General features: G+C 38.8%; 1 protein-coding gene across 1 annotated transcript in view; it reads right to left on the reverse strand.

Moving 5' to 3' along the window:
* The window catches only part of PLCB4 (phospholipase C beta 4), a 270,710-nt gene that overhangs the window by 68,102 nt on the left and 189,027 nt on the right, over positions 1-13,581 (reverse strand). Inside the window, exons 13-18 of the mRNA XM_062202283.1 lie at positions 12,858-12,951; positions 8,853-8,932; positions 7,996-8,080; positions 5,629-5,719; positions 2,483-2,578; positions 141-241 (exon numbers count right to left, since the gene is read on the reverse strand). Coding sequence (XP_062058267.1) covers positions 141-241; positions 2,483-2,578; positions 5,629-5,719; positions 7,996-8,080; positions 8,853-8,932; positions 12,858-12,951 — 547 coding nt within the window. The remainder of the gene's footprint in view (positions 1-140; positions 242-2,482; positions 2,579-5,628; positions 5,720-7,995; positions 8,081-8,852; positions 8,933-12,857; positions 12,952-13,581) is intronic.

The following is a 13,581-nucleotide window of genomic DNA, read 5'->3' on the forward strand; positions in this document are numbered from 1 at the left end:
CAGGGACTTTTGTCCACACCAATGAGAAGGGAACTATAGACTATGTAATTCTCCTGTAGTTGTTGCATTTCCAAAATCACATAAATAGCAGTAGCTACTTCTTGAGAGTCATTAAAGAAAAGGGATACGAAGAGTCTGACCTTTTTGACACTATTTGCAACAGCTTCCTTGTGACCCAAGTCATCTGCAGAAAGTTCATTTCCAAATTTGAATTCAGGGTGAGCTTCCTCCTCTTGGTCAGCTGTGTGAAAGATGAAAGAAAAATCTTTGAAGCCAAATTACTACCAAGCAATTAGGCTTCGCCCATAACCTTGGGTAGAACATAACTCTAGGTTTCCACGACCTATAGTTTGTAATCTCTCATCATCACTACTAAATTTCCATTTAATATCATTTGGCTAGTCTAACCTTCCCAGCCGGATGTAAACTATTGAAGTCAATGGCCATGTTCCATATAAAATGGGAGAAACTTAATAATTATAGCATTAAAAGAACTGTATGAATTCATGCTGTTATTCTCAGGGTTAATGTGCACACACACACACAATTTTGGTATTTCATACTGCTTGTATCAGAGTCCTAGGAGCTATACACCATTCCAAATCTAATCTAAGAACCTTTTCTATTTTCTACAGCCTCCAGCCAAGCCTGTGTTCTTGAACTATGCTTAGTGTCCTCTTGCTGTTGTTCTGATAAATTTAACTTACAGATTCTAGCCAGGCATGTAGAGTAGGACCATCCTGTGACACCAATGCAATTATAGCCAACTGATTGACCAGAACTCCAGCTGCATTTTACTGAGGGAACCTAAGAATCACATATATAACTCAGCTAGTAGAAGCAACAGGCCCGGCAGTTGAACTGCCTGTCATGTGATGAATGAGTCATCTTGGGGAACTGGCCTGTTGAAACTTCAGAAGACTCCAGCCTCAGATGTCATGAGAAACCAAAAGGAGAACCCACCTATCTGGGCCCAGAGGACCCACGAAACTATGAAGGGTAATAAAAGTGTGTTTCAAGCATTTCAGTGTTGAGGTAGCTTATCACACAGTAACAGATCACTACAACAAGCATCAATTGAATAATATCTAATAACCTTGGCCTCCCAGACTCTCCTTGCCACCAAAATCTTACAAAAGTAACCCATTATAACTCTTCTCTGATAGTGGACTCAAAACCATGGTTTGGACCTGCATTTGCATCATTTATGAACTATGTCCTATACACAGGAATCTTTATTAAGGGGTCACAGATGAGATTAGTTAATTCTCACAGCCTTCAGACTTTTACCTATGTATTTAACATTCCTAAACCATAGTTTGAATGTTTGGATAATAAATGCCCAGAGTTTCTTCAAATATTTATAAATTATTCAGCCCAAAACATCATACAAATACACAGAATTATCTAATCCAATGCAAGTCCAAATCACCCTATGTTAAGCAAGGGAACAAATAATTTTCTAAAAACATCCCCAAACTCTCAAATTACCCATTTCAAATCAAGCATATGGATATGGCTATTAGAGCCAATATAAAATATAAGGTAATGGTAAATATTCAAATATTTTAAGCAAGGCTGCCTTTGCTGACATTGTCTCCCTGTAAAGATAATTATAGTAAGTTGGCTATTTGAAGGAATGTGAACTTGAAATTTTAATACTGATCCTATAGTTTAAATATAGTATGTCACCATCAAAAACTAGCATTGAGTCTTGCTCCAATGCAACAGTGTTGAGAAGTCATGGGGCTTTAAGAAAGATTAATACTTTTTTCTCAGAGTTGTCACTCTCTTGGACTTGACTGGTTACTGTGAAAGTAGGTTGTTATGAAGAAGGGAGCTTGGCACTTCCCCTTGGTCTCTCTCCTATGTGCTCTTACCTGGTGGTACCATCCACTCTGAGGCCCCACTCAGAAGCTGAGACGATGCCGGCACTATACTCTAGGACTCCAGAACTACTGAGCTAAATAAACCTCTTTTCTTAAAAAAACTCAGAATTTGGTATTTTGTTATAACACAGAAATAACTAAAATAGTTGTCTATGAGTCTCCAGCTCACTTTGGGAATACAAATAAACCATTCTACCCGTACAGTCCTTCCCTCGTCTTAATGCTATCATTATAATACAACTGAAGTTCACGTTTTTCTCTGTAATAAGGGATTGCAAAATGTTCTTTTTCCTCCAACCCCTGCCTACTACAGTGAGTGTTTCAAGGGTTCTGTAGCTGTGCATTTTTGCTAAGCAGCTGAACACACCACAGGAAGGCAGGTGACTAAGCAACTAAAATCTGGTACCCAGAAAAATTGGAAGAAATCATATTTGGAAAAATAACAAAACTGCCAAAAGATTAAGGTTGACCCATGAATACACACCTGACTATTGAGAATTAAAATGTCACCATTATATAAAAGGGTCCACTGAGACAAATTCATGTTTTTCTTACTTTAAGACGTGTCATGTAACTTTTAAAAAATAACTTACCACTCTCTATTTCCTCTTCATTATCATCCTCTAAGATGTTAGCTGGGGAAGCAGATTCTCCAGCCTCCATCATGCTTTTCAAAGCTTCGAGCTGTTCTGTTATTAAAAGCAAACAAGAAGGAGATGGTAACAGATGTGAGATCACTTAACAAAATCTGGGCTTTAAGGCTAACACTGAGAAGGAGGAACTGAAAGGGGAAAGGAAACATTGTTTAAGCATTTGTTGCCCATATTCCTAAAATTCAGAATCAGACACTGTCTCACCCATACCTGGTGGTGTTGGCTTTCTAAGGAATGTACAACCAACCACATTATGAACACACGATGAATAACAATTGGAACTTGGGAGAACTGTCCAAAATCCTGTCGCCAGGTTTGAGAGAGAAGCTGTGTCCTCATGAAAGATTTCAGGCTTGACAACAAAAGCTCAACCAATGTTATGAAATGATAGGAAAGAGACACGTATGTTGAAGATCAACAAAACTTTAGGAAAAAACAAACAACCTGGGTACTGGCCTGGACAGCTGGCCCAGAAGTTAAGACACACGCCTCCAACTATTGGAGTGCCTGGGTTCAATTCCCAGTTCTAGCTCCCAATTCCAGCTTCCTGCCATTTCAGACCCTGGAAGGCAGCAGGTGATAGCTCAAGTAGTTGGGTTCTTCCACCCACGTGGGAGATCAGTACTGAGTTACTGGTTCCTGGCTACAGCCCTGGCTCTGCCCTGGCTGCTGTAGGAATTTGGAAAATGAATTAATAGGTGGGTGCTCTGTCTTCCTCTCTCTCCCTTTGCTGTGGCGCAGTGGGTTAAAGCCCTGGCCTGAAGCGCCAACATCCCATATGCGCACCAGTTCTAGTCCCAGCTGCTCCTTTTCTGATTCAGCTCTCTGCTATGTCCTGGGAAAGCAGTAGAAGATGGCCCAACTCTTTGGGCCCCTGTACCTGTATGGGAGACCTGGAAAAAACTCCTGGCTCCTGGCTTCAGATTGGCGCAGCTCCGGCCTTTGCGGCCATCTAGGGAGTGAACCAGTGGATGGAAGACTTCTCTCTCTGTCTCTACCTTTCTCTGTAACTCTATCTAATAAATAAAATAAATCTTCAAAAAAATTTTTTTAAAAGTATTTTCAATGGATATAACCAGGTTTATTATCCTAATATATAAAAAGGTTTTTATAAGTCAGTAAAATTAAGGTAAGTAAAATAATTTTTATAAAAATGAGAAAACATGTAGGAAGAAATTATAAATCATAGTATCAAAAACCAGTTATCAAAAAGATGCAAATAAAAAAGTGAGGCTGGGCCGGCGCACGGCTCACTTGGCTAATCCTGCACCTGCGGCGCCTGCACCCCGGGTTCTAGTCCCGGTTGGGGCGCCGGATTCTGTCCTGGTTGCTCCTCTTCCAGTCCAGCTCTCTGCTGTGGCCTGGGAGTGCAGTGGAGGATGGCTCAGGTCCTTGGGCCCTGCACCTGCATGGGAGACCAGGAGGAGGCACCTGGCTCCTAGCTTCGGATCAGCACAGCGCGCCAGCCATAGCAGCCACTTGGGGGGGGTGAACCGATGGAAAAAAGGAAGACCTTTTTCTCTGTCTCTCTCTCTTATTGTCTAACTCTGCCTGTCAAAAAAAAAAAAAAAAAAAAAAGCGAGGCTGTTGAGCACACATATAAACAGGGTCCATAGTCAGGATAAAGGGTATTTGCTGGGAAATAGGCATTCTGTACATCACTGATGAGAGTTTAAATTGGTATAACTTTTCTGAAAAGGTAAATCATAATATAAATGTGCATGCTGTGACCAAATAACTAACTGCACTAACTGATTCTAAGTAGAAAGTTATACAAACGTACACAATGAAAATTCATCCATGTTTACCAGGGTTGCTTTTAATAGTAGTGAAAATTCATAAACTTAGGGCTGGATAAATTATGCTATAATAAATAGATATAATTCTAAGTATCATACAATAAATTCTGTAAAGTGTTTCATACATTGGGATTAAAGTTAGTATGTAGATTTGTATCCTACTGGGTATAAGTATACTTAATTGGTTGAATTATTAAAAATGAAAAACCAATATAGTTAACATTTCTGTTTTGTTAAAATGTCTAAATATTTACATGTGTCTACACATGTTTTATTACATATTAAGTGTGTGTAACACATAATTTAGTGTTATTCTATTATTTTCTTATATTTTTCCTTGTTTTATTTTTCTTCTGGAATAATTGCTTTTGTAATAAAAATAACCATTAAAATGATTTTTAAATTGTTATTTAGGGTACCTGGAAGGAAAACACACTGGAATCATACAAATATTTTATTCTATTAATGCAATGAACTAAGAGATGCTCTGAAGAAAATATTTTCGGAGAAAATGTTCTGGAAAAATAAAAGGAAATATATCTACATAAAGCCATTTATCTCTCTATTCACACATATACACATTAATATTTATCTAGGGTCTATGTATGTATTACATGGGCAAACTGCAAAAGAAAACTTTTCAAAATGTTTATTTATTTATTTTCCTCTATTGCAAAGCAGAGCAACAGAGAGAGACAGGGATCTCCTACCACTGGCTCACTCTTCAAAAGCCTGCGAGAACCAGAACTCCACCAGGTCTCCCAGATGTGTGGCAGGGACTCAAGTATTTGAACCATCATTCACCACCTCTCAAGACGAATTAGTTAGAAGCTGGATTGGAAGCAGAGTAGCCAGGACTCGAACTGGCTGTCAGATATGGGATGCAGGTGCCTCAGACGGTGACTTAACCCACTGTGCCACAACACTTTTCCCTGAAGGAACATTTTTAAAAAGGACTTCAGAGTCTGTAAAGTTACAAAATGCTAGTTCCTTATATATCTTGATAGATTCTATAATGCTTCTCCCACTTTCTTCCCAACATCCCTTGGCATCCCTCCAAAATCTGGCATATGAAGCTATGAATATGCTTTCCCCACTGCTTAACTAAGTTGAGAAATAAATTAAACTGAAATGAAAATATGGCAACTTTTCTCTAAAAAGTATATGTAGCATCACCTCTATACCCCTTACTCCCAAATCAACAGTTTTAAAGTAAGTATCATTTTCTAGGCAGTTGAGTTGTCCAAACACATGTTTGCTTCCATTGTATGCATGTATCTGACTTACTTTTTTCAACTTCAGGTTTCAGCCGTTTATTTTTGATGAGAATCTTTCTTTTGAGGTCATTGGGGGATGGCAAAGGTCTGCCTGGTTCGAGCTAAACAGAAAGAGTTGAATTAGTGAAAGGTGGTGCTTCTCCATCCTTCCAGTCCAGGGCAACCATGGGTGGCTTGGGAGTCATACAGCCCAGATCCACTAGATGGCAGTCAGTGCAGTCTTATGTTTTCATTCCCCAATCCAAACTAATCCACTGCTTCCAGTGTGAAAGCATAGACTAAGGCTGCAAACTTGAAATCTACATGGTTTGCAGAGGTGTGCAGAACTCCCCAGTTTCCCCAGTGGAGCTGAGGTATAAGCAGGGTTGGTGTTCAGGGAGAGGGTCCTACTTCACTTCAGAGTTTGTACCTTCTAAGTTTATGGTGAAATACAAGGCATCACACTGGGGGATCAGAGTTGGTTTTTCCCAGATGAGAAGATCTCCACATCCCTGAGTGTTTTCACTGGATAGTAAGCTTGTGTGCTTCATAGTTGATCTAACCTCAACACTTGGGATTATGGTTTTGAAAGTTCAATAAGGGGATTGAGAGGGAGTGGTCCTAATTACCAGAATCTGAACTCCACATGGCTTCAGCTGCTACATGTATGTCAAGAAGGATGTATCCTATTATCCAGAGAATTGTTCCAGATGTAGCTGCCCATTACTGATTCCCCCAACCATCTATCTCCACACCCAACCATTCACTTTCCACTCCTTTAGAAAACCTGTTTATCTTACTTATGACCTGCAAGGTACTATACATTTCTCGCCTCAAAATGAAACTCTCTGATGAAATGCTGCTCCTTTTAGGCAGCCTGAGGGAACTGGTCCATTCCCACCAATCCTTTTTTTACCAGGACATTGCCAACAAATTAGCAACAAAGTCTGGGCCATCTTCTTTTTCCACTACATGCTGATGATATGTGTGTCCTGTTCCTATCCCTGTCCCAACTCCCCCTCCCAAACACACACTTGATTGAAAGCTCTTTACTTCAGGGAGCAGGTCTCCCATTTACATGACCTGTGCTTCCCAAATCCCTGCCATGTAAGTATACACCACTCCACTGAAAAATCAGCAAGCACCTTAACCCAACCAGGAAACAGAAAGTGTTGTAAACATATGGGCAGGGCACCTGCAGCAAGAGCTACAGCAGGCTGAAAAGAATCAGGTGAGGGGAGTGGTGGTTGCAGATAGCCTGGTCTCCCATATTTTTAGAGTTTTTGTAGGTAGAGTTCTGAGAAACATTCATTGTTATATTACCTAGAATTACCTTCCTCACATCAGCTACTAAGATTTTTTTTTCTACTTCTACCTCCTGCTGTTATGTCTGGCCCCATTGGAAGCTACTTGTATGACTAAAACATTTTTCTAGTATAGACTGTTTTGTAGTTTAATTTCATTTAAATTTTGCTAAAAATAATTTTTGTGACAGTGGATTTTAGTCTCTTGGAGTCATAGATCTTTATAAAAATTTGATGAAAGATCTAGAATGATATGTACAAAAACATTGCATACAAGGCACAAGTCCCATAAATCCTATCTATGAGCCACAGGTTAATTCATTGCTTTATGAAGAAATCAACAGGTATAAATGAAGTTCAAAAATGTACATAGGCACTTCAAAAATTTGTGGGAAATGGAATTAAAAGATTTTGGTGCAAAGATATTTTGAAATCCATGTGTAGTTTTTCCATAGTACACATTTTAATGAACTTTTTGAACACTCTTTGTATATGTGTACTTCAATTTTTTGTACCAAAATAAACTTATCTTTTAATTCCATTTATATATATATATATAAAACCTTGCTCAAGGATTTATTTTGGAGTTGGGAACTTGAATTTCAGGATCCTATGACTTCAATACAGAACATTTCCATAGCAATAGGCTCCCAACTGAATCCCAGTTTGCACATCTGACTCATCTAGAGGACTTTCTAAAGACATCATGCTCAGGCCTAACTCTGGATCAGTTTAATCAGCTGCTGAGTGGTGCTCCAGCAGAGGGGTGTGTAATAGTTCCTCCAGGTGATTCTGACAAAGTTGAGAATGACTGCTGAATCTAGACTCTTGGCCTGGGTGCTTATGTAACTTTCAGGCTAAGATCTGAAAAACCATGAGACCCCAAAGAGTGTCGATGTGAAATTGAATCAGATGTTTATTTTATGTCTCCCTCTACATCCCTTCTGAACCATGATGAAAGCTTTCTGTACCAAAGAATTTAAATAAATATGAAGAAATTAAGCATTAGTCCTCCAGTACTACTTGACCCTTCAGAAATGAATTTCCAAACAAATCCATTCATGCTAGAAATATGGCTTGCTAAAAATACATACTGGATGTGATTCAAGCGCATGTTTCAACAGGAGATCCCCAAATAGATCTTCGCAATATTTGGACATCTTGTACTGTTGATATTTGCTGGAGAGAAAGAAGTGGCATTTGTAAATTCAAACATCCATTAACTGCCCAAGAATGAAAAAAAAAAAACCCATTACTAGACAATTAAAGATTCCCACTCTGCAAAATATAAGGGAACATCAAAATGTTTATGGAAAAATGGAATTAAGTTAAATTTATTTTGGTGCACACAACTTCGAAATCCATGTATAATGTTTCAGAATAGGTATTTTTCCTGAACATTTTGAACACCTCCTGCACGCACGGAAATAGAATTTTTTTTCACCAAAATAAAATCTTTAATTTCATTTCTCATGAACTTTTTGAACTACTTCCCTACATGACTGTCCTAACATTGACATCAGATGTACTTTTAAATATCACAAGTTTCGTGTGATTTTAAAAGAAGTAGATTCCACGCCCACACTGAGAGCTGGTAAGAAGAATAAACAATGATTTCAAGCTAATGAAGTCTGATTTCAAATAGATGAATACTGCTAAGTCTTCTAGCTCCATGGAACTCTAAGCAAGGTGTCCCAGTTTCTGAGCTCTGTTTCCAGCAAGCGTTTCTAAAACACATTAAGACGACTTGGTATTTTTCGGAGGGACTTTTTTTTCTGGTTTTTTGATTCCCACCTCCATCCTACCCCCATAAGACTGCAAGTCCTTCCTGGAGCATGACTGTACTTAGCACCTCACAAAACAAACTGTTTAGTTATTTTAAAAGATTTAGCACAGGAGTGGGGAGTGGGAGTTGGGGGAACAAAACCACTTAAGGTAGAATGAATCATACCTGCAGTGATTTTCAAAGGAGAGAATTACAGGATATTCAGATGTGACAAACGCAGTTTCCTTGATGGCTTGAATTACATCCTTTAAAGATAAAAGAGTGTTAATGAAAGCACAATAAGATAATCAGAGGCTACTAACAGAGCCTTTCAGAAAGTCAGTTTCTGCAATCCAGACTTGGAGAACCCATGTACCTTATAGCCCGCTCACTGTGACTCCCCTGTACTTAGAACCAAGGTACAATTAACAGCTAATAGCATTTTTTTCCAAAGACAGCTTTTACTTTTTCAAAGGTATGCTGCTATTAGATTATTCATCTAACTCCTATGCCAGTTACTTTCCCAATAATCCAAGGATTCAGGGCTCACTTTTCTCTTTGAGAATCAGGCAGGCTTTTGGCCCAATGACTTACACTACAGACCACTCTTCAACTCCTCCCACCTGGAGAAATGTGTTTGTCATAAACTCAGAATTGGCACAAGTTTTATTGACTGTCTTCCATGTTTGAGAATCAGTTTTGGGCTACATTTAATTAATGTGACACTGATCCCTGGGTACTGATGCGACACTTGTAATACCACTTGTGTTATATTAGCCTATGGAAGAGCAGATGGCACAGGAGGGGATTGTCCTTGGTTAAGTGACATGTGAGGTGAAACAGGGGAGTGCAGTGGTTGCCCTGACTGTAACACAGAGTGTAGTCCCTTGAAACAACTTTTCAGTGAGCTGAATGTAGCCCCTACCTAACCTCAACTACTCTATGAAAAAACTGCTGGATTTAGAGATAGTTTGTATTAGTCTCTGTTTAGCTTTGGAAAGAGGCTCTGATCCAACACTTTCACAATTCCCAAATTCTTACTGATTTGGAGCTAATCACGAAGCCAAGTCCTTACCCCTAATGGGTCCTTGGCTTGCAGTTCCTCTTCTAAGATTAAAAACAGAATCCAGACCCTGAATCATAAAGACTTGATAAAATTGTACCAACGGTTAAGACAGGTCACATGTAAAGGCTAGCTTCTATTTGGAGAATTTGCAGGAACTCATTGGTGCTGATCAAACAAATATCCAATCTATCCTCAGACCCAGACAGACTGGAGCCTACTTTTGCCAGTCCAAAGGAAACTCACTGGCCCTCATCCCCATCACTGACCACCTGCACTGTGGACCAACCAGAAGGCAAAATATAAGCTGATTACATGCAGCTCATCCTCAACTTTGAACTGTAAGATTCATTGTCTTTAATCCCTTGAAGAGTCTGGGTATTGAGGGAATTGAGCATTAGCTGCCCGAGTCCTTGCTTTGTGCTTTGCAGTAGACACCTCATTTCTTCCAGCACCCTGGTGTCCGTGACCGGCTTGCTGGTGTCAGGTAAGTGGACCCAGATTTGAGGTTCTATAGCAACTCCTCCAACCAGTTTTAGGGGTTTTCAGTAACAACCATAGCACAAGTCACATTACTAAGTGAAACTCAATATTTTACAATAGTTTTCTAGGGAAGTTTATTTAAAGGATAATGGCCAAAGTTAGATAATCTTGGAATTTTTTATTGAGACATCCTTAGAGATGATGTGGTTATTTAGTTATTCTTGAGGAAGGTACTTCTCAGGTAAAAATGATTGTGACCTTTTATTGCCCATTTGAATTACACAAGAATTACTCTGAGTGAAAATTTGGCTCTGCCCTTATTTTCTTCCTCATCTCACTCCAACCTGAATGACCCTCCTTTTCCATTATACTTCCTCATTAGGCTACTTAATTCTCTAAGAATGGATATCACCTTTCCTGTCAGTGTGGCTGGCTGTGTAAATTCATGGCTTCCCACTGGAATTATACCCTTGATACTTCTCAGGAAGCACAATCTTGAATCCACCACTGGTCAAAATTCACCAATATCTTGACTAAGAGAAATGACATGCATAGAGTATCCTGGGAATGGGGCATAGGCACTGTTTTAGAAAATACCACTGCTGGTTTCTATTCATGGGTGAAGCTGAGACCTATTGCCCCAGATGTTGTAGTATCTATCCTGAGTTACATCAAATCATTGGAGATATAACTGAAGTATTGGCCAGCCACATAATTTCATTTTTTTTGACTCATCTTTTGGTAGTTGCTATGGTTTAAGTGTGTCTCTCAAGAGTTCTGATGTTGAAGTTTGAGCCACATTGTGAGGTAGGAAGAGGGTGGAAACTTCTTCTGACTATTGTGTTTAGAGTGGGGTCTTTGGGAGGTGGTGAAGGGTCTAATACCCATCGTGGGATATTTAGAGGGTGAAAACTTCACTGACTATAACACATAAGAAGTTGGAGCACTAGGAGTTTATGAGGATTAGACAAGATCATCAGGGTTGAACTCTCATGATTGAAAACTGCTGCAGAGAGACAGAGAGAGAGAGAGAGAGGAGGGAGAGAGACTACTAGTATACACATAGGTGTTCCATGCTTTCCCATGTGATGCCCTGTGTTGCATCTAGTATTTCTTTATACTAACAGAGAGTAGATTAATATGGCAGAATATCATGGGCACATTGAGGCACACTAAGAAACCAGCTTTCAGACCACACATTGAGATCACCGAAAGGCCATTACCAAGATGTATGTTTGTGAAACTACAGAATCCCCTCTGAGGATCCTCAAAAAATTTCTCACTGGTGTTAACTCTATGACTCTTATATGGGTCCTGTGAAGTTTCTCTCCTTACCCCTAGTTCTAGAAAATTTGGAGCCAAATTTGCAGTCTAACATACATCTATAGGATTTACTGAGAAGCATTCATAAATTCTATCCTCATTATCTAATTCCCTTATTCTTCTTGGTCTTATTTATAAGCTATTTTTCCTGTATTCTATTTGTCTTTTTATTGACACTTTGATGAGTTCAGAAATAATGCAAACTTAGTAAGCAAGTAAGTAGATGAAAACACAAAAGATTTTTTAAAAGACCTAAATGAAAGATCTCTGTGAGTGAGATCCCAGTGGAAAGAATGGGGCCATCAAAGAAGGAGGTACCTTTCTCTGAAGGGAGGAGAGAACTTCCACTTTGACTATGACCCTGTTGGAATAAGATCAAAGTCAGCGAACTCTAAAGGCTTCCATAGCCTTGGCAACTCATGGCTAGAGCCTAGGGAGATTACTGACGCCATAAACAAGAGTGTCAAATTGTTAAGTCAGCAACAGGAGTCACTGTGTACTTACACCCCATGTGGGATCTGTCCTTAATGTGTTGTCTAATGTGAAGTGATGCTATAACTAGTACTGAAACAGTATTTTTACACTTTGTGTTTCTGTGTGGGTACAAACTGATGAGGTCTTTACTAATTATATACTGAATCGATCTTCTGTATATAAAGATAATTGGAAATGAAAAAAAACACCCTGGTGTTAAATTGGAAATGGCATAGAAAATTAATTAATTTTAAAATATTATGTAGGATCTCTGTCTTTAATGTACTGTACACTGTTATTTAATGCTATAACTAGTACTCCAACGGTAGTTTTTTCACTTTGTGTTGCTATATGGGGCAAACTGTTGAAATCGTTACCTAATATATACTAAACTGATCGTCTGTATATAAAGAGAATTGAAAATGAATCTTGATGTGAATGGAAGGGGAGAGGGAGCGGGAAAGGGGAGGGTTGCGGGTGGGAGGGAAGTTATGGGAGGGGGGAAGCCATTGTAACCCATAAGCTGTACTTTGGAAATTTATATTCATTAAATAAAACTTTAATAAATGAAAAAAAAAAGATTTTTTAAGGAAGTAAAACTAGGTAGATCTTCCAAAGACGCATCATTAGGTAGCACAGTCACCATTTGAAAGCAGGTAAAATATAGCATGATGAGATACTAAGCAGAAAAACCATTTGTCTCGACTATCTCCTCAAAACTGGAAGAAAAACATTTAAAGGTATAATGCTTGAGAAAATGAGTAATTTGTTTTCTTCTCTTCATCTCTCCATTGCCTTCATTTTCATAGTAGTTGGAAAAGCTTTGACTGTGTCAATTTCAAACTTACCTTAAAAAGGATATCTGTGCACATTGCTTTTCCATGAGTTATTATAGGTTCTTGGTCTTCACCTTTTCCATCCCAACAGTCTAGTTCAACACATCTAGGAGCAAAGTGAAAATGGTAACATTGAATCCTTACAACAAAACAGTATATGTACAAAGTAAAAGAGAGTAAATCAAAAAGAGAGTAAATCAAAATAAGTTGATTTCTTACAGAATAGATGATAGATTGAAGTAACATGATTATTTCATGGCACATGCATGCAGGTTAAAACCACATTACAATACTCATCTACTGGTGTGATCCAAAGTGGACTGAGATATATAAAAAGAGAAATCTGATACATCTAACAAGTAGTATGGTCCTGGTTAAAATCCTACAGATGACAAAGCTGTGACTTTATTTTACTAAATCTGTACATACAAAATATATGAAACTTGTATAACTTAAATAAAGTTAAAAAATTCAATTTGGTCAAAACTGGGCAAATTTGAATATGGGCTAGGTTTTATATGTTAAAAATTAATTTTGGGGGGCTGGCGCTGTGGCATAACAGGTAAAGCTGGTGCCTGCAGTGCTGGTAATCCATATAGGCACCAGTTCGAGATCTGGCTGTTCCACTTCCATTCCAGCTTTCTGCTATGGCCTGGAAAAACAGTGGAAGATGGCCAAGTCCTTGGGCACCTGCACCCACGTGGGAGACCCAGAAGAAGCTCTTGCCTCCTGGCTT

Source organism: Lepus europaeus, chromosome 10 (genome assembly GCF_033115175.1).
Source record: "Lepus europaeus isolate LE1 chromosome 10, mLepTim1.pri, whole genome shotgun sequence".
Lineage (NCBI taxonomy): Eukaryota > Metazoa > Chordata > Mammalia > Lagomorpha > Leporidae > Lepus > Lepus europaeus.